The following is a 25,777-nucleotide window of genomic DNA, read 5'->3' as shown; positions in this document are numbered from 1 at the left end:
GAGGGGGAGGAGGACAGTCAGACTACCAAATATGGAAGATGATATGGAGAAACACCTGGCTTATAGAGGTTCTCAAGCACACTGCATGCAGCACTCCAACTAGGAAGTATGCTTGGAATTTGAAAGGAACTACTAGAAGACGTTCTGCAGACCTGTGCATGAGTGATTGTTCAAACCTAACAAAAGATGACTTCAAGGCACAAGGCTTTGATGTATGTATTTGCTCTTCACTTGGTAATAGGTCCCCTTGAAGCAATTTAGCTGCCACTTCTGGGGCTGCAAACACTGCTGTGGCATCATCAATCTGCTTAGAGGAGATGGTAGAGCTGGCTGGAAGAGTGCTTGGCCCATGGACTTGGGATGAAAGACTATGTACGACTCTCCGGGAGTCCCTTCTAAATAACAGCTAGTGACTGGGTCATGATAGAGCAACATCAATCCCTATTCCCTGGAAAAAGAAAGGGAGAAATGCTTTTATACAAACCTGAAAGGAAGAGGAAACTGTAGGGGAGTGGTAGATGGAGGGGAATAACATCACTTCTGGAGGCTTTTCTCCAAAACTTTGTTCTAAAAAATATATATTATTGCATCATATACCATTCTCCTTCTAGAAACAATAAGGGATGGCAGACCATATTTTGGTAGCCCCTAGCTTACTCTGCCTCTTACAGCCTGGCAAAGAGCCTTTGCACCCCATCTTTCCATGCCAACTGCAATGAGTCATGTAGAGGCCAGTGCTGCTAATACGTTTTGCATTGTTGTTTGTATTCTTTATTATTTTAAATGTTGTGCACCACTTTGGGGGACTTCAGGTCCCAAAATATATAAAACCCAACTTGTCCTTGCTTGCTTGCTTGCTTCCTTGCCTGCCTTACTTTAATTCCCATAGGCATTTTTAAACCCAAGTAGGCCAGATGTTGTTAACTTGCTCAGCATGTATGAGCAAACAATCATTACCTTGTGCAAACTGGATGCGTTCAAAATCCACAGAACGTTTGCACTTCCTTTCCTGTGTGCTTTTCCGGCGGCAGCAGTTGGCTTGGAGGTGTGGCTCCGTGGCGGGACTCGGCCCGTCTTAAGTGTTGCTTCTCTTAACTCGGGGAATGAATGCTAATGGGCTTGTCGTTATAATTAACATCAGCATTATGCCGGCTGCAGGGGTTGAAGCAAAGATTCAGCTTGAGCGGTTTTCCAACTCAGCTCAAGGTTAGAGAGCTGTAGGCTTTTCCAGAGGAGCAAGGGCATCGGCACCTGGAAGGCATGAGGGACCTCTGTATCCCACATGGAGGTTGGGCCACATGTTCAACACAAAATCTAAGCTTTGCAGCCTGAATGTGGAGACACCAAAGAGATTTGGGGAAGGGACATAGCTTAGTGATAGAGCATCTGCACTGCATGTAGAAGGTCTAGGTTCACTCTCTGGCATTTCCAGGCAGGGCTGAGAAAAGCCTCCTTTGAAAACCTGCAGGCCCACTGCCAGTCAGTGTAGGCATTTCTGATCTGGATGGATCAGTGGTTTACCTCACTGGAGGGCAGATTCTTCAGTAGTCCTTACCAGAGGATGTAGTGATGGTCTCAAATTCAGGAGACCTTTCAGCAGGGGTGGGAAGCCTGTAGCCCAGCGGTTCTCAACCTGTGGGTGCCCAGATGTTGTTGGACTACAACTCCCATCATCTCTGACCACTGGTCATGCTGGCTAGGAATGATGGGAGCTGTAGTCCAACAACATCTTGGGACCTACAGGTTGAGAAACACTGCTGTAGCCCTTCAGGTTCCTTGGCTCTTATCATCCTGGATGATTCGCCATGCTTGATGGGCCTGGTGGGACAACTGGAGGGCCACTGGTTACTAACTTATAGCTCTACTTATTCTATTGGGCCATGATAGTTCAATGGGACGTCCAAGTTTGGAGGCAGTAAAGCTCAGTGTCTCGTATGCTTGCGACAGGTGAAGGGATGGTTGTCATCTTCATACTCTGCCTTTGTGCCTCCACAAACATCCACCTGGCTGTTGATTGGGAAACAGAATATGAGACTAGATGAGACCTCTGATCTGAACCAGGAAGGCAGTTATTTCTTTGCCTAGTCTACTAAATGTGGTTGTGAAAGTCACATTGGACAAATTCCATGTTTGCCTCCCTGAGCTCCTTGGGGGTGTCATGTACTGGCTGGGCAGTGGGGAGGAGGAAGAGGATCCCAGTGAGGGGTGCAGCCGTGACTGGGACACTGGGGCAAGCTGGAGATGGAGAAGAAGAGGTTGGTTTAGAAAATAGTCATAGAGCAATGGAGAAGGGTCAGTGCAAAGGAACCAGAGCAGCAGGGTCCATCATCAGAGCCAAAGGGCCCCCTGTCTCCTCGAACACAACAGGCTGTGAGGTGTAAGAAGCAGCGGGTGGGGTGCTCCAGGAGGCTGAGGCAGGCAAGGGCCCACAGCCCAGCCCTCTAGCTGGCCAGGTGGGACTCGCTAGCTCTGGGAGGAGGGGGTTGTGATTCCTCAGCTGGAGTAGGCTTGGAACAGGTGAGTTCACATGCCTCGTCAAGCCCAGATGCTGCAATCAGCATGCAAGGCACAAAAGGGAAGCAGAGCTAAGGAGCTGGGTCTGGCTCAACTTCTTTGTTGGTTGGACACAGGAGCTCGTCAGGACTGTGTTTGTGTCGGATTGACCTCCTGGTGCCCCGACTTCTCGAACAGCTGCAAAGGCAGAGACCTGGCCTGACTGGACTTTGGACTTTTTAGCCTGCCGGAGTACTCATTACCATCTACTATGGATTTGTGTATGCCAGCAGGACTTGCACCCATGGTTCAGGACAGGGAGCAAAGTAGGAAGCCAACACCTCAATTTGGATATTGCTTATTTTGAAAATATATGGAGTTGCCTCAGACCAAGTCAGACCATTGGTCATTTTAGCTTAGCATTTTCCACTAAAGTAAAGCAGCTTACCAGGCTTTTGGACAGGAGATTTCCCCAGTTGTACCTGAAGATTGAGCTTGGTAATGTCTACACTGACTGGCAGTACCACTCCAAGGCTTCGGGTAGGAAACTTTTCCCAATGCTACTGGAGATGTCAGGGGTTGAACCTGGGACCAGGGGTGGATCTACTGTGAAACTAATGAAGCTTAAGTTTCAGGGGCCTTAATCCTGCAGGGGCCCCAAAATCACCTTTAGTCCAATTGCTTTTTAAAAAATGGGTCTAGTAGACACAATTTGAGTTGCATGACTCAAATTGATTTTTTGTGGCGCTGTGGGTTAAACCACAGAGCCTAGGACTTGCCGATCAGAAGGTCGGTGGTTCGAATCCCCGCGACGGGGTGAGCTCCCGTTGCTCGGTCCCTGCTCCTGCCAACCTAGCAGTTCGAAAGCACATCAAAGTGCAAGTAGATAAATAGGTACCGCTCTGGCGGGAAGGTAAGCGGAGTTTCCATGTGCTGCTCTGGTTCGCCAGAAGCGGCTTAGTCATGCTGGCCACATGACCCGGAAGCTGTATGCCGGCTCCCTCAGCCAATAAAGCAAGATGAGTGCCACAACCCCAGAGTCGGCCACGACTGGACCTAATGGTCAGGGGTCCCTTTACCTATATTTCAACATTAGCACAGGTGTTGTAAAGGTTGTTGTAAACAACCCCACTGAAGGTAACAGTGGTTACCCAGACTTCATTGCTAGTTGTGAAGGGGCCCTCATAACAGTTCGAGCTTCAGGGTCCCCAAAATGTAGGTCTGCCCCTGCCTGGGACCTTTAGTGCGCAAAGTGTGTGCTCTGCCACTGAGCCATCTGGCGCCCGCGTTGTCCCAGTCCACACCTTGGCTTCTGTTTCTTGGGATCTTGCTGTGATGTGACATAACCTTGGGACGTGGCTATTACTATTCTTGATTATAATATGTTCTGAAGTTCTTAACTCTGTGACAGGGTGGTGGTGTTTACAGATCTCGGTGAGAGTAGTGAAAGTCACCACCAAACATAATGGAGTGCAGGAATGAGATGCAGTTTAGGTGACTTGTTTGTGCCATACAGCAAAGCTGTGAATATTTTCAGACGTTTGAAATTTGATGGAGCATGTTGCCTGTCAGGGGGCGATGGCTTGTCCTTCACCACTATTGTGGTTTTTGCTGTTACTTTTTGTTATAGTTGTGCATGCTGCTTATCGCTGAAAAGCAGGATCGGAGCCTACAGAATACACATTCTAATTTGAATGAAATTCTGTCCCTGTGTGTGTGCTTTAAGAAAAACAAAATCCTTTAGTCGTGTTAATTTAAAAAAACCGCAACCCCACATGTCTGTCTTTCAGCCTTTGGCAAATGACTGTTGAAGGTAGGCTCATCAAGAGGGAATCCTTTTGCAAGTCAAGGAGATTTCTCTCTCCAAGTGAAAGCACTAGTAGCAATATAGCAGCAACAAATGTTATTTTCATAGGTAACTTCCAGAAACTCAAATCAAGCTAGGGACTCAAATTCAGCCACTCGGTAGCCCTAGAAGATGATTGAATAGGTAACCTGAAATATGTAGGATATGTAGAATATGTAAGATATGTAGAACCTGGAGCAATGTGTAAAATCATAAGAGTACCTCTGGCCATGGGCAGAGTGTCTTTATCTTATCACTGACCACACCTTGCTCCACCACCTTGTAAGCACCAGTGATGCAACTGACCAGAGCACAGGTGACCATCTTCTGCTGCTGTTGCATCTTCTACTGTGTTCTGAAATCAGCGTTGGCCGTTTTAGAAATTAAGATTGCAATCCTGTGTGAATTTACCAGGGAATAATTCCCATTCAACTCATTGGAGCTTAACTTTTGAGTAGACAAATACAGAACTGCCCTGCAGATCCTAAATTTGACTCTTAGCATTTCTGTCTAAGGGATCTAAGATTGCAAGCCTCAGAAAGAACTCTTATTTCTGATCTGGAAGAGATGGGATCGAATCCTCTTGGCATTACTGGGCTGCATGGATGCTGGTTAGACTTGGGATACAATTGTGTAAAGCTACAGTGTATTATACCGGTGGATCTCTATGGCAATCTGAGAGTTGCAACATAAAACAAGTAGGTCAGACAGACAACACTCTCTCCGTTGGACAGGGAAAGTCTGAGAATTTCATCCAGAAAGAGAAAGTCTATTGGACAACCCAGTGTTTATTCTCATGCAGTTCAATGTGTGCAGTGGCACAGAGAGTCAGCTGAATATGTGTGCCAAAGAACCATAACAAAGGCCCTTTAATCTTTATAATATTAATGAAGACGGCATCATAGTTGGAAGAGGATGCGAAATAGGGGTTACAGCCTAAAGATGTTCAGTTGCATTACCAGGGACTGGGCATGAGAACATACACTGAGGATGTGAGCAGGAGGAAGAGCAGGTGGCAGGAGGTATTTAAGTTATTAATCCTATATGCAAATAGAAATATGCCAATAGAAGGGGGGGACTACTTTGGAAGTTGGGAAAACATATGGAAGGGCCATATTGCACACACACACATCCCATATAATGATTTGCATTTTTACTATGTAGATTGGGTGGGCCATTTAACATATGAAATATATATATATATATATGCTTTCGTAGATTTTCACGGGTACAGGAATGCAGGTTTTGGTGTCTTCGGGTGTCTTCCCGTGTAAGAGTTGGGGTGTCTAGGCGACGTTTCGACGAGGTCTCACTCGTCATCTTCAGGCTGGTGCTTTCGGCTTCTTGTTACTAGAACAGAGCAGGATCTCAGTGTTTGAGTTCCTATAAATACTGTTGAGGGGGTGTGGTGTATAGCCTCCAACGTTCTGGGCAGAGAGGAAGTTCCCAGGTTAATGTGCCTTTTCTTCTTTTGTTCATTAATTACTTGAGGGATATCTTGAGTGATTACTTGAGTGATATTCTGAGTACCACTTAGGAGGGTCATTAGGTGTGGATTAGTTGCTAAAGCTTTCGTGTCTTGACCTCTTGAGCTTGTGAATAGTTTTTCTGAGAAGATGGCTGTACTGCACTTAGTTGTGCTCTGGCTTGGCTTCGTGTATAGGGGCGAGCTGTGGTTTTGTGCCCTGTGCCAGCCAGATCTGTGTAGGGATTGCAGGGGGGTGCAGCATCCGGAGGTGCCACTATGGTTTGGCTACTGGATGGTGTCTGTAATTTATCTGTGGAGAGGGTCTGGGTTTGGGTCTGGTGTGGTTGATTGGAGATGGCGTTCTGTGTGCCTCTGGTTCTGGTGTCGGTTTTTGTGGGGAGGGCTAATTTCCAGATGTCTGGCAGGCGGGACGTGTCGTCACGCTTGTTCATGTTGTGAGGGTGTTTCTCTATCTCGATGGCTTCCATGATTATTCTCTTGTGGTGATGTTCCATGTTAAAGAGCAATTTGGAATCTGCAAAATTAATTTCGTGTCCTGTTTCTTTCATGTGTTGGTAAAGAGAGGAAGTTTTTTCTTCTTTTTTGACGGCATTCTTGTGTTCTGCGATACGTGCATTTATTCGTCTGTTTGTTTGTCCAATGTACGTGGCTGGGCAGACTTTGCAGGGTATTTCATAGACCCCTTGGTTTTCTAACTGGATTTTATCTTTTGGGTTTCTGAGGATATTGGCTATTTTTTGGTTGGTGCAAAAGGCTGTTTTGATATTGTGTTTATGGAGGATTTTGCTAATTTTATCTGTAGTGCCCTTGATATAAGGAAGGAGGGCCATGCCATTGTTTTCTTCTGTGTCTTGGTTTTTGGGGGGTGTTTCTTTTTGGATTAGCTTCGTAACCCTGTTTTGCTGGTATCCGTTGGCGATTAACACATTTGAGAGATTCTGTAACTCAGTTGTCAAGTGGTCTTTGTCAGCCAGGCGTTTGGTTCTGGAGATGAGAGTCTTGGCTACGGAGTTTATTTGTGCAGGGTGGTGGTGTGATTGTGCATGTAAGTAGCGGTTGGTGTGTGTTTTTTTCCGGTAGATAGTGTGTCCTAGGGAGCCATCAGGTTTTTTGTAGATTAGGACGTCAAGGAAGGGAAGTTGGTTGTTGGCTTCTATTTCCATAGTGAATTGTATTTTGGGGTGTAGGCTGTTGAGATGTGTGAGGAAGCTATCTAGTTTTTCCTTCCCGTGTGGCCAAATTACACCAAAACCTGCATATATATATATATATATATATATATATATATATATATATATATAAATAATTGTCAGTTTTTCTTGCAACGTTCTGAACCAAAAGGTAGGTTAAAAATCTTTTAGTCAATATACAAGAGCTAGACTGAATTGACCTTTGGTTTCATGACAATTACTTCAGCTGTCCTAAAAGTGTCTTCTCTCTGGCATGGCCTGAGTTTGGATTGGTTTATCACTGGTGACTCCCCATGATGAGAGCCAACCCGGGGGTTTTTTCTCATCTCTGCTCCACCCATGGTCCCCCCTCCCCCCTGGAGGGAGGAAAGTGGGCTACAGAGAACTCAGCCAGCTAGGATGACACAGAGCTCTGGGGAAAGGCATCGCCACTGGGAGCAAGGAAGCGCGGTTGCTTAAGCAGGGGCCAAACAACTGCAGATAAGCCAATGTGTAAGTTCCTGTGGCCTGGGGGGCAAGGAATGAGTGTCAGGAAAATGAGAAGAACTGAGGGATTCCTAGCAAAAGGGCAGCCCTGATGATGGAGATCCAAGATTGAAGCCAGTGGGATGCAGGAGGCAATTTCTTTGGTAGCTTTTTCCTATGCATGCTTATTTTATAAGTCCATTGACACAGTGTTTGCTTGGGAGTTTTCTCTGCAAGTAAACAAGCATAGTATGCTTATTAGATACAAAGAGCTGGGGAAATGAAAAGTGGCAAAAGAAATGTGGCAAAAAGGACCACTGTTGTCGTTGTCGTGACATTCTGGGGAGGCTCATGCCTTTCAGTTATATAATTATGTTCTCAAAATTGTACTGCTGGAAACTGCTTGCATCCCACCCACCCCTTGTTGTTTGTAACGCAATGTGATTGTGAATATTCGGTTAAGTAAACAATACTGAATTTATTTGAAATGGACAACTGCAGTCATTTGGACCTGTCTTCCAGATCAGAGTCTGACTCATTACTCTAAAACTGCACTTTTAAAAGAGCATGAATACATCAAGTGTGTCTTCTTTTTTCAACAGGAGGGATATTCTCTGAATCTCAGTCCATCAACTTCTCCAGCTGCTCTAGGAGATAGGGAGAGAACTTGCTTCAATGGAATGAGTAAGCTTGACAAACACAAACTGTCTCTTGTTTTTTTTGGGGGGGTTGTGTGTGGGGGTGTGTGGAATTATTTGTGTTATGAAGAAATGTATAGTAGCCTCTTTATTGCAATGTTCAGATTATTCTCAAGGTCTTATTCTTGCTTCCCTCCACCACTGCCACTTCTATATACCACCTCTAACTGCAGGTGGAGATTTATGTCATCCAAGAGTAGAATGTTACGGAGATGGATTTTGGCCTGGTCTCCACCACGAAATACTAGTCCTCTATGTGCAAAGATACTTTTTTTTTTAATATGGAGGAGCTGTGTGATCTTCTGCCCGCCCCCAGCACTCTGAATTCATGCAGCCTGGTGGGATGATCACTTTATGCATTATACAGCATTTTTATTATTTATTAATTTTAAATCGCACTGCAGTCCTCTGCAGGTCTACTCAGACCTGTCCCCTTTGAGTGCAATGGGGAAAGCGTGCTTACGATTACAGGCTTAGTAAATGTATGACTGAGATGGTTTTGGAATGAAGGAACGCCCGGGCTCATAGCACATGCCCTTAGCCACTACACTGCACCAGCTCTGATAAATTATATTATTAGACTCAAGCATTTGAAGGAGCTTTTGTTTCTTTTCAGACAAGTCCTGGGTGGCCACTGATGTGTTGCAACATGAAAAATGGGCTAGCACTTACGCAGTAATTGTAATATGGAACATTTTGCAGTATTTAGTTATATTATTAACTCGAGGACCTTTCATTTTCTGCGTGCGAAATTCAAGTGTCTGAAGAATTAATTTCCAGCCACTAATGTGGGTCAGCTTTTGTACATTTAAATTACTTTGCATTTAGTTCTCCATAGGGTGTTTTTTTATTATACTACAGTGCTACTTTTTAAACTTTTTTATTATTATTGGTGACCTCCAGTGACTTGACTAATGGTTGTTGCGGGGCATGGATAACAATGTAATCAGCAATATGACAGGCTATGGGCAGCTTGATCTACAGCCAGCGGTCAGAGCATTGAGTCTGGAGCCAATTTCCCTTGAAATAAATTAGGGCTAAGTGGGCTTTAATCCAGGCATCCTGGTCGAACAGGACTATGGATCACAGACATAGTTCTTGAACATAGATTGTGTACCAGAAATGGGAGCCTAGATTCCTGAGGGGTATGTTCTAAGGTGTGGCATGTGGTGTTAGCCACGTTGGATTCAGTTCCTGCTAACTCAGTGGAGCAAGGCCTAGGGAGAGAGACCAGTTTTCAGCCAGTAATGGTGGTAGGCAACAAGCAAAGGGCAAGCCTGCCCTGGAAGCTTTTTATAGGGATTCTGGCTTTGTCACATGACTTGATGTAGCCTATCGCTGCTCAAGAGACTCTTTTGCTGTCTTGAATGAATGATGGCAACCTCTAGGTTCAGAGACTGTGTGCTCCTGTGATACCAGATGCCAGGAACAACATCAGTAGAGGGCTGTTGCCTTCATGTCTTGCTTGTGAGTTTCCCATAGGAACATTGGTCTAATCCAGCATGGCTCGTCTTTGTTATTATGGCAGGTTATCCCAGCTTTCTTCAACCTGGTGCCCCACTCCCATCAACCACCATGGCTGTCGATTGGGGATAATGGGGACTGGAGGCCAAACCTTCTGAATGGCACCACATTGCAGGAGGCTGTGTTACCCTTTACATGTCTAAGAGGTTGGTGTTAGTTTGACAGGTTCTCTACCTTGTATCCCTCAGGCACAGGCTCAGATGGAGGACTGAGTCATGCCACCAGTTCCTTGCTACTTGTAAGACTAAAGATACCAGAGTATTTTATCCCCCACTTTGATAACTGAAGACTAATGCCTCCTTGTAGTGCATTGTAATTTTTGTTCTAAACCTGGTTTGAGAATTTGTCTTCTGCAGATGCTGTATATTTTTAAAAATCATTTATAGCAGTGGAACGATAATTTTATGAACACAAATAGATGTATTATAATTACTGAATATGCATTGGAGTAATGCACAAGACCCAAGTCATTACATTTTCATTACGAATGTATAAATTGGGGAAACGATCAGATTTGTTTCTAGAAATGTAATGCCTGCCAGGTCACAGACTAGCAGAGGGATGCATAAAGGTTGAGTTGAGCTTAAAAGCTTGTGTATGGGATCTGAGATGAAGAAAAATGAGGGAGGGAGAAGAGTGTAAGAAAAGGTAGCACTATGTTGTAGTAATGAATACCTTCATATAAAGAATTGGCTTATTCTAGTGATTAACAGATTCATTAAAAGGTAAAGGTACCCCTGCCTGTATGGGCCAGTCTTGACAGACTCTAGGGTTGTGCGCTCATCTCACTCTATAGGCCGGGAGCCAGCACTGTCCGCAGACACTTCCGGGTCACGTGGCCAGCGTGACAAGCTGCATCTGGCGAGCCAGCGCAGCACACGGAACGCCGTTTACCTTCCCGCTGGTAAGCTGTCCCTATTTATCTACTTGCACCCGGGGGTGCTTTCGAACTGCTAGGTTGGCAGGCGCTGGGACCGAACGACCCCGCCATGGGGATTCGAACCGCCGACCATGCGATCGGCAAGTCCTAGGCACTGAGGTTTTACCCACAGCGCCACCCACGTCCACAGATTCATTATGTGGTGCTAAATATCGAGCTCCTCCAGACAACCAATTTATTGAGCATTTAGCCTGATGTGCTTGTACAAAGTTTATCTGCAGGTTAGATTATATCCAGTCTTCATTGTGTATTTGTTGTGCTTTGTTTATGGGGAGGTTATATGGCAATGGGTATTCATCTTGATTTGCTTTGAAGACGTTTATATGTCATCCCAAACAAAGGTCCGTATAGTTAAAGCTATGGTTTTCCCAGTAGTGATGTATGGAAGTGAGAGCTGGACCATAAAGAAGGCTGATCGCCGAAGAATTGATGCTTTTGAATTATGGTGCTGGAGGAGACTCTTGAGAGTCCCATGGACTGCAAGAAGATCAAACCTATTCATTCTGAAGGAAATCAGCCCTGAGTGCTCACTGGAAGGACAAATCGTGAAGCTGAGACTCCAATACTTTGGCCATCTCATGAGAAGAGAAGACTCCCTGGAAAAGCCCCTGATGTTGGGAAAGATGGAGGGCACAAGGAGAAGGGGGCAACAGAGGATGAGATGGTTGGACAGTGTTCTCGAAGCTATGAACATGAGTTTGACCAAACTGCGGGAGGCAGTGGAAGACAGGAGTGCCTGGCATGCTCTGGTCCATGGGGTCACGAAGAGTCAGACACGACTAAGCGACTAAACAACAACAACAACATATGTCATCCCGTTATTCATTCATTCCACACTTTTCAATGCATTTCCCGGTCACTTTCCAAGCTGCAAAAGGCTAGTTTCTTTTTTAAAGTGGATTTTGTTTCCACTGTGGTGAAAGAGTACTTTAAATCCATTTTAATTGCACAAAGTTCCTGTTATGGGCTTGAAACCCTCCTGCAAAATACTGACAGTCTGGAGTATCTCAGTTTTATTTTGTTTAAACCCTAGTCCTCATGGATGCCAGAGAACATTTAGAAGATGGTACCACTTATGTTGAGAGCCAGTATACCCTTGAATACCACTTGTAGTGGATAACTGTTGTCTTCATTTCTCAATTGTGGGCTTCCAGATGATGTTGTTATCTGGTTGGCTACTGCTTAGAGTGGGGTGCTAGACAGATGGGACCTTATTCTGATCCTCCAAGTTTCTTCTGGTGCTCTCAGCGTCTTTGCTCATGGCTGCTGATAATTCTCTGCAGATACAGCCCTAATGATCATTAAAACTTTCATTCAACATTTCTGGATTTATCATTCTTGCTCTGTGCTAGAAAGCATCTTGAGACCAAGATGTAAAATTAATTACAGGCTTGGCAAGCAAAGTGAGGACGTTTGCTTCTAATAAGGGAAACAATTTACTGGGAATCTCACCTGTATAAGCCACTTCAATTTGAACAGGAGTTGCGTCAGAGTACAGCTGTAGATCTCCGGTTCATTTCAATTAAGCTTGTTCAGAGGAATCTGATAAATTGCGCCCAACTCTCTCTTTTCTATGTGTTAACGTTTTAAGATTAGCTAATTGAACCTCAGTACATTTGAAACTGCTGTGTGACTATGGTAACTCATTGCTTAGTTTAATTAAACGCTACACAGAGGCGCGCACATACTTGTACATGAATTTGTGTGAACTTTTCTTCCCCAGCTCATAAATTATTTCTCATTCAAACAATGACAAGTTTTGGTAGGACTTCAGACTCTGAGGCCAGTAGAAATACCTAGGCTTGCATTGGGAACTTTGGCTTTATGTTGGGTTGATCGCCCAGTAATACTGCAGTCTGGCTGAGCATTCGAAATAAGCTTGAGAATAAGCACCTTAAATTCCACGTGTGAGAGGGAGTAACAGTGAGGGGGTTAGATACTGGGAAGTGCAAATAAATCATATTTGCAGTGTGTGTAATCTTTAGAACTTTCTAGCTTAGATACTCTTCAGCTTACATCCAGCTTCTCCTTGTGTAGCTCTGGGTAGCATTCATGGAATTCCCCATAGTCTCTGATACAGGCATTGACCACACTTGTTTCATATAGAACTTCACATTGCTGAAACAGAATGTCCTGTAGCAAATGTTCTTGCCTCTCCCTCATAATACAGTGGTACCTCAGGTTACATATGCTTCAGGTTACAGACTCCGCTAACCCAGAAATAGTACCTCGGGTTAAGAACTTTGCTTCAGGATGAGAACAGAAATTGTGCTCCGGTGGCGCGGCAGCAGCAGGAGGCCCCGTTAGCTAAAGTGGTGCTTCAGGTTAAGAACAGTTTCAGGTTAAGAACAGAGCTCCGGAACGAATTAAGTACTTAACCCGAGGTACCACTGTATTTAGGTGCACTTACACCATGTTGTTACATCATTACATGGTATGTTTTCCTCATTGGTAGGTAGCAGTGAGTTGGGTGAAGAAACACAGGTGATCATGTCAGGTGTGGTGGATGTTCCAAAATGTTACAGAGGAGAAGGTGGAGAGCTTGATAGGGATGGCCATTTGTGTCACTAGTCCCATGTTCATCGTAATGCCAAGGTGGTGAACCCTGAGGTCCTCCAGATAGCGAGGGACTACAACTCCCATCATCCCTGACCAGTGTTGGGTTGATGGGAGCTGGAGTCGAAGATCTGGAGAGTAACAGAGTTAACTATCCCTGGTGTAATATGTAGTTCTACCCTTAGCGTCAATGTTACTATGGGATAGCTCAGTTGGTAGAGCGTGGCACTCATAATCTCAGGGTCATAGATTTGAGCCTCACATTGGGAGAAAGATTCCTGCATTGCAGGGGGTTGGACTAGATGACCCCCATGGTTCCTTGCAACCCTATGATTCTATGATACCATAGCTTCAGGTACTCCTAAAACATTACACTACAAAATAATCGCCTCGGACTAAGTTTACTCCCGCCTCAAGAATATGAACCTAACCTTTTTTCAAAGACTTGTGCTTTATCAAAGCCTTTATTTGGAACATTTTTATTTGATTTTTGGGCTTGAGTCAGCTAAGATAAACTGCTATAGTAGGAACTGCACAGTTTTGCTGTGGATATTTTATGCCTGGATTCCTTCCTTCCTGTCGTGTGTTTTTTTAAAAATAAAATAAAAAAGAGTAAAAGAAAAACTGCAGGTGAATACTTGTTACTACATGTTTTAGGGAGTTCAATAAAATACAGTCCTTGGAGCAGAATAAAGTCAGTTTAGATTTCCTAAAGGTAGCACCACACTGCTATACTGCTGCCTCAAAAGGCCTGCAGGGCTTTTGACCCATCAAGCCAAAAGGAGCTCACTAGTCTCGTATATAGTGGTCCAAGGAGGCTCAGCTTTCTTTCTTTCTTTCTTTCTTTCTTTCTTTCTTTCTTTCTTTCTTTCTTTCTTTCTTTTTGAGACTATAAAAAGATTGAGTGTTTCTAAGTGGCTGAGAGACCACCATCTTGACTGTGCTTTCAGTTAACCTGAACAACATGGGTGTCATGTCACACAGCTCAGTTTGTGTGCTATGTTGCAGTACAAAGGAAATGTAAGATAATTTACAGGGGGTTTTTAATAAACAAAAGCTACTGTCTAGTGTATACACTTAGGTCCCACCTTATGAATGTTCACTAGGTGAAAATTCACTTATCCAAGCATGAAGAATTAGTACCCAAACCTCCCTATTCACACTGCGGATTCAGATATCCAAACAAAGGGCTTTTTTTTTTCTTTTACTTGTTTGCCTTTTGCTGCTTAGCTGAGGAACAAACAGAGGGAGGGAGGGGGAGCAATGAGACAAATTGGAGCATTTTTTTCAGCATTTCCTGGGTGGGGTTTGTTTGTTTTTTCTTGGGGGTGGGACAAAACTCCGTGGTTGGGAATGCATTAGAATTTTCCCCATAGGAATCAGTGGAAATTGTGGACTCATTATGTGAACAGTTGCCTAATGAATGCCTTTCAGGGAACACATTGTGTTCAGTAAGCACGACCCCTCCATGTACAAGGAAATAGGCATAAACACCAGTGGGAGCAGCACACTGGCTCTGTGTGTTTACACTGCCCCAACCTCACCGCTGCCTCGGCCCTCTCCCTCTATCTCCCACTAAGCAGCAGAGACACGACTGACTGGAGGTTGGGTGAGCAATGCCACCATACCGTGCTGCCCACTGCTGCTAATAACACACCTATTCTCCTATTGTTCTAATGTAAACATAACAGTGAAAATTCTCTATTGTATCTAGAAAGCTTTTCTATCCTGACATTTAAAAAACAATTCACACCAAAGCTTCCTCTTCTTCTAATTTCAAGAGCCATCCATCAAACACTGGGTGGGATAAAATCTGACAGATCATCATTATGCAAGCAATAAATTAATATATATATATATTAAAAAATTGGGCCTTTTGTATTCAGGTGGCAGCACACAAATAAGAGTTCGCTGTCTGCCTAGGCTTCAGTCTTCAGAAGTAGAAATTATCACCTTGCACAACCTTTCTAAAGATGTTTGAGCCTTAGGCTTAAGTACCTGAATGTCAGAATGAATAGAGATCTGGATAGCCAACTTATTGCTCAAGGTGGAAAACAGTATAGTGAGCAAAAGCAGAAAGAGTGCTGCAATAGAATTCATGGGATGGGCATGGGGTAGCAAGCTTTGGAAGTAAGAGTTTCATTACTATTCAAAATGATTTCCTCAGCAGTTTACATAAGAGTTTGCGGAAATACAAACAAAAGTGATCAGGGATGTGCTTAGGAAAAGCAAATAAAAAGATGTTGGAGCTCATTAAAAAGTTTGACACAGTCTTGGGGAATCATGCCGTGTCTGTGTGGTGTACATATGAGTATGCATGGATGCTTGTGTCTTAGTTTACATTCTGCTGCCTCACGAATGGCAAAAGGGGAAGCTATTGATAAAGGTAAAGGTAAAGGGACCCCTGACCAGTCGTGGCCGACTCTGGGGTTGCAGCGCTCATCTCGCTTTATTGGCCGAGGGAGCCGGCGTACAGCTTCTGGGTCATGTGGCTAGCATGACTAAGCCGCTTCTGGCAAACCAGAGCAGTGCACGGAAACGCCATTTACCTTCCCGCCAGAGCAGTAACTATTTATCTACTTGCACTTTGATGTGCTTTTGAACTGCTATGTTGGCAGGAGCAGGGACCGAGTAACGGGAGCTCACCCCATCGTGGGGATTCGAACCGCTAAGTCCTAGGCTCTGTGTTTTAACCCACAGCGCCACCCGTGTCCCTAAGCTATTGATAAGTTGAACCAATAAACACTTTCAGCTGCAAGGCTGACTGCCTGGAACTGATGGGAGTTGTAGTCTAACTACAACTGGTTGGTATCCTATTGACTACTCCTGAATGGGGAAACTATTGACAACAAGTTGAACCAGTAAGAGCTTTCAGCTGAGGTGTGTAGCTTCTAATAAAATAATCACCACCACAACCACCTCCCATGTTCTCCCTGATTTGGAAACTGGAGGCACTTCAGGGCTATAAGATTTCCCGAGAGTAGGAAAGTACTATTAGTGAGCCCTCTGATCTGGCATTCCCCCTTGGCAGAAACAGTAAGGGGATGACTGGGACTTTGATTTTTGTCACATACGTAGGTATTTGGACTGACAGCCTTGCTGGATCAGAATCAAAATCCTCCTGCCAACCTTTGGTTTCCAACAGTGACCAGGCAGATGCCTCTGTGAGGGGTTGTGGCGAAGACAACAGCCTTCCCTTGTTTGTCTGTAGCAACTCGTACTTGGATGTATCTGAACATGGCAGCTCCATTCAGCTGTAATGGCTGATAGCCATTGATGGACTTCACTGTGATTAATGATAGTGAGAGAGAAAATAAAGTATTCCATTAACAGGTTCATGAAGTGAAATAGTCTAGAGGAACACCAGTAGAAAATTGAAATCTAGCAGGGGTTGGCTTTGGTTTTTCAAAATTCAGCAGTTCCCCGTGTGAGGCCAAAATTTGTTGCTTGCTCCACTTCTCACCTAGCATTCTGCTCAGTTCACCACATCATAGTTGCAATGCCCTGTCGCGCCCTCTAGGCTCAGTGCCCAGTGCAGCGGAATCCATCTCTGAGCCCAGTGTAGCAACTGTTTTAAAATTAAGTTGTGGAGTTGCACAGTATTCATAGCAACGTTTATTCTACGCATCATGTTTTATAAGCTTTGCAGCAGCAAATATTACACCTAATCTCAGCCTTAAGATGTACAACTTGTTTTGTTTTAATTAGGGTACCGAGTTATTTTAATGTCCCGGGAGGTGTTCATGTGTGCATCTGTGTGCAATGTGCATATGTTTGCTGCAAGAGTCCTGCTTTCATGTTGTGGTAGTTTTAGCATGCCGGAATCTGAAGAACTTCTACCTGCCTTATTAGCAATTACTCAGCCTCTTTCTCCACAGACTGACCCATCTCTACACTTCCGTACACTACCTGTTTCAATAAGACCCAGTGAGCTGCACAAAATATCTCATTACCTGTTTGGGGGTCCATGAGGAACACATATGTTGGATTTCTCCAGGTTGCACTCTGGTCCCACACACATGCCCATCCGACTGCTTGATCTGTACCAAAGACAACTCCCAAATATGTCCAGTCTCATGTTGCACCTTACTGATACAGAAGCACAAATGTTCTCTTTTTTTTGTTTTTCCTTTTGGAGATGTGACCTTCATCTGCCTTCTAGCAATCTTCAGACTGCCTCCCGTGTGTATTCAGTGTGTGTGTGTGTGTGTGTGTGTGTGTGTGTGTGTGTGTGTGTGTGTGTGAAGTTAGCACTGACAATCTCACTACTGCCTGCCTGTGCATCATCAGGTCACTGCCAAAAGCAGAGTATGCAGTTCGAGAGACAGGCTTGCTATTTCAAATTCCATCTAGGGGAGTCGGGTTGGCAAAGATCTCTGCCCCCCACCTCACTCCCGGTCTCTGTTTCTTCGTCTCTCTTTCCCTATACACATGTGTGTGTGTGTAGGAAAGTCTCAGCAAGGTTTAAAGGTTCACTGTGGCAATTTTGAATAAGGGATTCCGCCCAGGATATACAGCCAGTTTTCTTAGGTAAATTAGGATAAATTAACTCCATTTGAAGTGGCAATTTAAAAAGTGTAGTACATCCTTTAGCCTTCACATTTTCTAACCCACCCAGACAAATTGCAGTCCTGTAGGAACGTGACATGGGCATAGCTAAGGGGGAGGGCAGGGGGGCAACTGCCCCCCTAAATCAATACAAACCAATACAAATATGAGCTTCTTCCCCCTGGCTATGCCCATGAGACACGATATATTCTTACCTCTGCCTGGGATTTGTGGGGGAAAGTGGCTCTCAGACATGAACTCAATGGGACTTTCTCCTAAGTAAATATACTTCCTGCATTTTTTCACCCAATCCTTTTTATCAGACATTTAGATTGCATTTCTAGACCCAGGTATCAGTGAAGCTTACTTCTCAGCAGTTATGCCTAGGGTTGCCCTGTTAAGGAACAAGTTGTACACACCATGAACTCCTGCTGTCTGAATCTTCCTCCTCCAAACTGTCACCCCCTTTAAGCCGCTAGGAGCTCAGATGACTTGAGCAGCAGAGCAATCTCCCTCAGCAAATCTTCTCCCACTGGAATCATGCCCCATATAACATTATATACAGGATTTAAGATGCACTTTGCAAATATCTGTGCACTTTGCATTTTCTAAACATCCGTGCTGTAAATGAACTCATCAATATTAACAATTTCCCGGGCAAAGAGAAATAATTAATCATTTATCTGGAATTCATTTTGCACACCACTTGTTTTCCAATCTTGTATTTGTTGGTTTGCATTTTTATGGAAAGATCGTTTTATTGCTGCTATTAATGTATTTATGGACTTCACCAGCCTGTGACGTAAACAGTGACCGGTGGGTGGAAGGGTTTTACAAGAGGTGGCGCAAAACTGTGAAAGGATGTCCTGATCTTTTGTTTTGAAGCTCAACTTGTTCACTTCACCCAGACTTGCTGTTACATAATGTCACATTACATAAGCAAGAACAGTGTAATTTGCATAATCGTCAACCCTGTAATTTGGTGGTTACAATTGGCAGATCTTTCTCAAATGCCCGGGGCTAGAAATTTACTGTGACGGCTGGAAGCTGATTGTTGGCTTAGGATTCATTATTAATATTGATGAGTAGTGCAGAAGAGTGGTCAGATGTCGCCATTAATTTCTGAAAATAGAATCAAGGCATTTTTAAAATGGTCATTCAAATGCAACGTGTGTTGTTGAAATGCAGCAATATACTGGCGAGTGCCACTCATTGTCAGTTTGATGGGCTTGTGTCCTTATACAGAATTAAAGAGAAAAGTAGTGTTAATGATTTTGCACCTGCTACCTTGCGTGGTGTGGAACTGCTGTCTGTCTCTCCTGTCATCAAAAGTAGGTTTGTGGTGGCGTTTCACCTCTTGCCTGTCGGTCATCTCTCAATACCACTCAGAACTGATGCCTCAGTTACCAGAATGGTGTGGGAGCAATTTCCGCCATGTCTAGTCCCTTTAGTAATGTCTTTAAGGAACCATATCTTTTGACTAAATTATGCAGTTGTTTCTTACAGATGTTACATGGGTGGTGTAGGAACATGATTTATTTTGGGCAAAGAGTTAAGCATGGACACTGAAAGTAGCAGAGCTTAAAAACACTTTAGTCTGATTGTGCCCAAGGTAAGCTATCATTCAAGTCTTTTTACAAAGGGTAATGTATAGCTTTTGGTAATAATATATTTCTGTGAAGTGTTTAACTTCATGAAGTGGCTACCCACAGCATTCACACTTAGAAACCCAAGTCGGGCTCTTGGAAAAGGTCTTAATGTCGGTTTCACAACGAACAAAGAGCCTGCTGTTTAATTAATTGGGTCTAATTGAGAGCTTTCACATATTAGTGATCAGTGAACTGTAATTGATAAAGCTACACCTCAAAGCCTTTACAATTGCCAATTGCATGTTCTTGTGAGGTTGCATCCTATGTGTATGTGTGGGAGGGGGTGGGTTCTGTTAAAGCGGTCAACTAACTTTTTCTGGCTAATTAAATCAGTTGACATTTGCTTCATCCAGACAATTGCTTTCACCTGGGAAATGGCACCTAAATTTGCAGAAATAAGTAGCTTAATAAGGTACCTGGGGCAAAAGGGTAATGCACTAACTAAAGGCCGTACTGTAATTTGTATGTTACTGAACCAAGCAGTAGAGCTCTTCTCTTCTCTTTCCTTTGCTTACTCTTGCACATGTGTGTACCCGGAAATCCTCCATGGGTAATTATGAGTTGGCTGGCTGATGGAAGGTTTTGGAGTATTTTTTTTAAGTCAATTAACAGCCTCACTTTTAACTGATTATTTAATTTGGCAGGAAATTATATTGATCTAGGAGATATTTTGAGACTACTTAATGAAGATGAAAAATATTCCCTTGGCTAAATAACAATAAATCCTTTACTGACAGGGAACATCATATTAAACCCATTGACTGTATCCAGGGAGGTCAAACATAGATGGTTTGCAGCAATGCTGTCTTGTGCAGAGTACTGGCCAACCAGGGACAGCCCCAATTAAAAATATTGATTAATTACAGCCCAAGATTTAGAGGTTCCTCAAAAGCTTGTTAAGGAAAGGTTCAGCCGTGGCAAACAAATGAAATAAGTGGAGGAGGCAAAGCACATCTAATGGCATTGGCAAATCTCAGTTCTCAACAAATTTCCCTGTTAGAGTAGGTTTGCTGGCTGTTAGATACTTCTGGAGACCGCTCTGCTCTTAAATAGCAGTGACTACGAATGCCATTTCCCATCGTGGTTTGTGATAAAGGCTGCACATCTGCAAGACTTTGGTCTTTCAAATTTCAGGGTTGCCCTGTGCAAGACCAAAATTCAACTCTCCTCTCACCTTCTGTTCGGCTCAATTCGCTATGCCATAGTTGTGATGCCCTGCAGCATCTTCTAGGCTCAGCACCCAGTACAGCAGAACCAGACACGCTTCCCCAAAACATGCCTCTGTCCTCCTTTTTGGAGAAGGTGAAATTTGATGTTGTTTCATCCTTCTGTAAATTCTAGGATTGGCTACGGTCATGAACTCTCTTTGGGCTCCCCTTGAAGACCTCTGTGATGCTTCTTTGAGTTGCTTCTTGTTGAATTCTTGGAGGAGGGGGAGCATATTAGTCACCTACCGTATTTTTTGCTCTATAGGACGCACTTTTCCCCCTTCAAAAATGAAGGGGAAATGTGTGTGCGTCCTATGGAGCGAAGACGCCATAGCCCCGCGACCCTCTCCCGGCTGGAGAGGTGATGCGCGGCTATGGCAGGAGCCTCTATAGCCACGTGTCACCTCTCCAGCCGGGGGAGCGCGCGCGGGGCTAAAGAAGCCATAGCCCCACGACCCTCTCCCGGCTGGAGAGGTGATGCGCGGCTATGGCAGGAGCCTCTCCGCTGTGCCTTTCCGCTGCTCTTTGGGGCTGGTGGTGGGCTTCCCCCCGCCAGCCCCAAAGAGCAGGTCGAAAGGAACCTGAAGCCTGGAGAGCAAGAGGGGTCAGTGCGCACCGACTCCTCTCGCTCTCCAGGCTTCCAAGGTAGCCGCCTGAACGCACCTTAAACGGCACCTTGTTTTAGAGCAGGAAAACAAGAGGGGGGAAATTCTCCCTCTCTCTGCGCAGCACCTCCTGCCGCTTCGCTGAAGGGGCGCTGGGCAGAGAGGGGAGAATTTTTTTTTCTTGTTCTCCCCCCTCTAAAACAAGGTGCGTCCTATTGTCCGGTGCGTCCTATGGTGCGAAAAATACGGTATTTTATGGCAACTGCACTGGGTTGCTAGTTAGTTTCTTGGTCTAGTTTAAGTTGCTTCCATTTCAAGCCCTCCAGGACCTGAGACAAACATGTAAGACAGTTTTTTCCCCTCTTCATATGAGACCTGTCACTGTCTGTACTCTGCTGGCTGAGGCCTGTTCTCTGTGCCTAAGGCATGTGGGGAGAGGGTTCCTTTCAAGGAGAGCATCACCCCAACACAAAACACCTTGTGCATTTTGAAAAAGAAACTCTACCTCCTGCCTGGATTGCTGGTGGCTTTCCCTTCCATTAACCAGAATCAAACTTCTAGCAACAACTGCCTACCTGTTAACTGTATTTGGATCTCCAGGTAGGAAAGAGAGACAAGTCTGTATCATAGTGAACCTACTGAAATTGCCAAAACAATGCACTAACTGCAAACAGCAACTGCCCTTCAAAATTCCCACTCCTCCCAATTTTGTGATGCTGTTCTCCAACTATAGAAAAGTGTACAAAAAAAATCATATATGAAGGGGAAAGGGTGTGTGGAAATGCAAGTAATACTGAAAGCAATACACAGAAATACATTTATCAGGGGAATTGTCGCAAAATGTTATATTAGGCAAAATCACTGCAGAGAAAAAATATATATATTAGGAGGAAAGCACCCTAAAATGCTGATGAACTTTCATGATTAAAAATCTCAAGCTGATACAGAAGTGTTGTGAACTGAGTTTAAGATTAAAAAAAATGAGAAACGGAAGAGAAATATCCCTGACAGATTCATCCATTCCTACCTCCAGGAAGGAATTGTTAGAGGAATAATGATCCATACCACATGGAAGTTTGTAGTGCAATGAAATGAAGAACTTTGCATAGAAAGGTTTTCTTTTCTTCCTCTGAATTGCCAAAGAGGGTTTCAGAGACAGATAAATGTAGGAAATGATTCAGTGTTATGTTAATTATACCCACTTTCTCCTCCTTTACCTTTATCAGCGCCACAAGCATGCACACATCACGAAAATCCTTATCATGCCATAACAGCACTGCTGACACTATCAGCAGCTGGCTGTTAAAACATTTCGTTAATTTAGGTTACAAAGGACATGCTGTCTAATATTTTATCTAACTGCATCTTTTTTTAAAAAAAAATGTTTCAGATAAAGATGAGGCTGCCACAGCCAAGGTCCTTAATTACTTTTGCTTAAAATAGATGAGGTCCTTGTTCATCTACTTCCAATTTAGGAGTGGAAGATCAGGTGTGAATCTGGAAATTCCTAATGGCTTCCCAGAGCGGAGTGGCTCCTTTGCAAGAGGAAGGGATAATCAGCCTTGAAGAAAGCCAAATGCAAGGGAATTAATGTAGTATTTGAGGGGCCTCTACATTATAATTCTGGGGAAAATCTTTCCAACATGGGTTGCCATTTGGATGCAGATTCAGAAGGCTCTGAGGCTGCAATCCAAACTGCCTTTATAGCAGGCTGTGTTTCTTTTCCCCAAGAGGTCGGAGGTGTCTCTTCTCTACTAGAGTCCACCTGTGAAGAGGCATCAGCATCATTTCACCAGTGCAGAACTCTTATTCCACCAAACGGGCAGACAGTACTGCCAGCAAAATGCCTACTGGCAGTAGCTTGTAGAAGGGTGTTTGGGGGACGGTGGTGTGAGCTGGCCTGGGATCCAAAGGATCGATAACCAACCCTCCTGCAGATACTAATACTGAGCAGCTTGAAATGACTGGATGCATAAAAACTGGGTCCTTTTGGAATAAAACATGGTTGAGGCCCATAAGTTTGATGCAAAGCTTTACTGGCAGAACTTTCTTCAAAACAGAACAAAAAACATTACGTAAATGATATATCCAAACAGTTCCATAAGATCACATGCATGTCCAGCACAGGTTCAGCATCTTAGAAATAGCTTTAAACAGGATTGAGATTAAAACTCACTCTCTCTTCCCCATTACAGCCTGAGGCTATGCAGCTCCTGCAGTGAGCTCCATTATCACATCTTACTTCCACACTGGTTGGGGGCAAAATGCCAAAGGCAACTCCCTTCAAAATGGTGATTTGCAATTGAATAGCCTCCTGTGTGATCTAAAGTTAAACACATTGGAGTTAGCAGAAAACAATAGTTAATTATCAACCCATCTGTAATGTGTATGGGTTGCTCATGCGTAAGTTGCCGCCTCTCCAGGCTTTGTTGCCTTGCAGTCTGGGCAGCCCTTCACTTCGTGGCTGCCTCAGTCGCTAGCAGAATCCGTCAGTGGGCGTTTCTTAAATCTTTTCCAACATAAAAGTTGTTTGACACCCAGTCTCCTCCTACTCTCTCTGCGCGGAAGTCTCCTGCGCAGGGTGGGCGTGGGTAGCGGAGGACCCGTGCTCTCCCCGCTGATGTCCGGTGAAGAGTCTTGGAGCCCTCTCGCCGATTCCCCCATCACCCCCTCTGTATCCCTGGTGTTGCGCTGATTTGCTTCCCCATCTGTGGAGCTGCCTCTCTCCCTGCTGGGCCCTTCTCCAGCATCATTCGAGAGCCTTCCCTCCGCCTCTAGCTCCGATGTCAGTTCCCTGACACCATCTAGGAGCTCAGACAGCTTAATATAGCCCCATGGAAAATCCCCATGTTAAAGCCTTCTCTATTTTATTGTGAATTATACAATTATACTTAACAAGTCCCGCTGCCATCATTGCAGTATTGGACTTGATTCCTGCACCCACCACCACCTGCCTTCCACTTGAGGTGGTGTGAGCAATGAGGTTGCGGATGCAGTCATATCTCTGTCACACTATCATGCCCCATCACTGCCCAACTGGGGTCTGTCTGGATTATCCTGTAAAGAACCCTTTGCTGTTGAAAATGGACATTTCACTTGGGGTTGGTATTCAATTCTGAACACATTTTTAGAGAAAGGCTTCATGTGCCAAAGGACAGCAGGATGCTTGTGCAGATTCACATATATATTTAGGATAATACTTTGTATAATAGTTGTGTGGTGAACATTAGACTTCCCTTCGCATCAAGGGGTTGACCTCCAGCCTTGAGCTTTGCCTGAATGGTTGCAATCTAAGTATTGTATTTAAGTGAAAGTCCTACACGTCCCCTTAGAAATGTGGAAGCAACTTAAAGAGAACCAGCAATCATACCAGCAAGAAAATCTTTGAAAAGGTCATAAAAAGGCCATATTTACTTAGAAGCCCCTTTGTGTTCAGTAGGTTTCCTCCTCTGATTCATGTGCATAGGCTCCTTTCTCGCTATGGCAAAATATTACAGCACATCGGTCGATTATTTGACTAGACAAAACATTGTTTGTCACTTAGCTAAAGGTTGTATAGTACAACTGTAACAGAAATAAGCGTATTGCAAAAATCCACCAAAATAATTAATGCTTGTTATGCTAAAAATAGCAGTCTGAATTCTATAATCTTTATTTTCAGCTAACTGTTGCTGAGCAACTATAAGTGTCTGTGAGCAACTTTAAAGAGATTGAACAAGCCCTCAGAGCTAGTTTCGATGGAGGCTTTGTCCTAGCTTTTGCTATCAGGTGGTCCCTATGGACATTCTTGCTAGACTAATTGACCACAAATATTATTGCATACTAAGTGATCAATTGACTGGTATTCAATGCTAGTATAACATACAGAACTAGAATTGGTTTAAACAAAGGTGAGGACAACATTAGGAGGCATAATACAGTCCTGGTATTTAGCCCAGATTGGGTAGCCAATATAGACAACATATTACTGCAGATACTAATATTGCACAGATTGAAGCAAATGGATGCATAAAAACTGGCTCCTTTTTGGAAATAAAACATTGTCAGGACCCATAAGTTTGCTAAAAAGCTTTACTCGCAGAACTTCCTTCAAAACGTAACAAAAACAACAAAAATACATCCAAACAGTTCCATAAGATGCCAGTCCAAGGCATAAGCTCAGCATCTTACAAAATATTACATAATTCCAACAGACCTAAAAGCAAAGGTTTTTCTCTTCCATACAGCCTCCATTCTAGCCTGCATCCTGCCTGAGGCTATTTATCTGGAGAGCCATTTACATCTTCCATTTACATCTTCTGTTCTGGGAACAAAGACTAAAAACAACTACCTTCAAAATGGTGATTTGCAATTCAATACTTCTCATGTGATCTAAGGTTAAACACTCATGTGTCAGCTAGCAGAAAACAACAATAGTTAATTATTGACTCAGTTAAAGCTCAAAGTTCCTTAGAATACTGCAGAGGAATTTCCACAGAATTACCAATACATTTTCCATTTCAGTGTCAATTAAATAATTATTCTTAACATATGTCTTGGTCTGCCAGCCATTTCTGTACACCTAGT

General features: G+C 43.9%; 1 protein-coding gene across 3 annotated transcripts in view; it reads left to right on the top strand.

The window, feature by feature from the left end:
• Window positions 1–5,295: 5,295 nt before the first annotated feature.
• Window positions 5,296–25,777, top strand: part of PHYHIPL (phytanoyl-CoA 2-hydroxylase interacting protein like) — a 78,601-nt gene continuing 58,119 nt past the window's right edge. The window contains exons 1-2 of one of the 3 annotated variants that reach the window (XM_081190949.1): window positions 5,296–5,361; window positions 8,086–8,167. In XM_081190949.1, coding sequence (XP_081047075.1) covers window positions 5,311–5,361; window positions 8,086–8,167 — 133 coding nt within the window. In that variant the 5' untranslated portion in view covers window positions 5,296–5,310. Of the gene's footprint in view, window positions 5,362–7,394; window positions 7,511–7,611; window positions 7,648–8,085; window positions 8,168–25,777 lie in introns of those variants that run through there. The other 2 variants (XM_081190952.1, XM_081190951.1) reach the window with 2 other exon arrangements.

Source organism: Podarcis bocagei (assembly GCF_964188305.1).
Source record: "Podarcis bocagei genome assembly, chromosome: 4".
NCBI classification, from domain to species: Eukaryota; Metazoa; Chordata; class Lepidosauria; order Squamata; family Lacertidae; genus Podarcis; species Podarcis bocagei.
The sequence above is the reverse complement of the archived record's forward strand: the minus strand, read 5'-3'. Positions and strand labels throughout refer to the sequence as shown.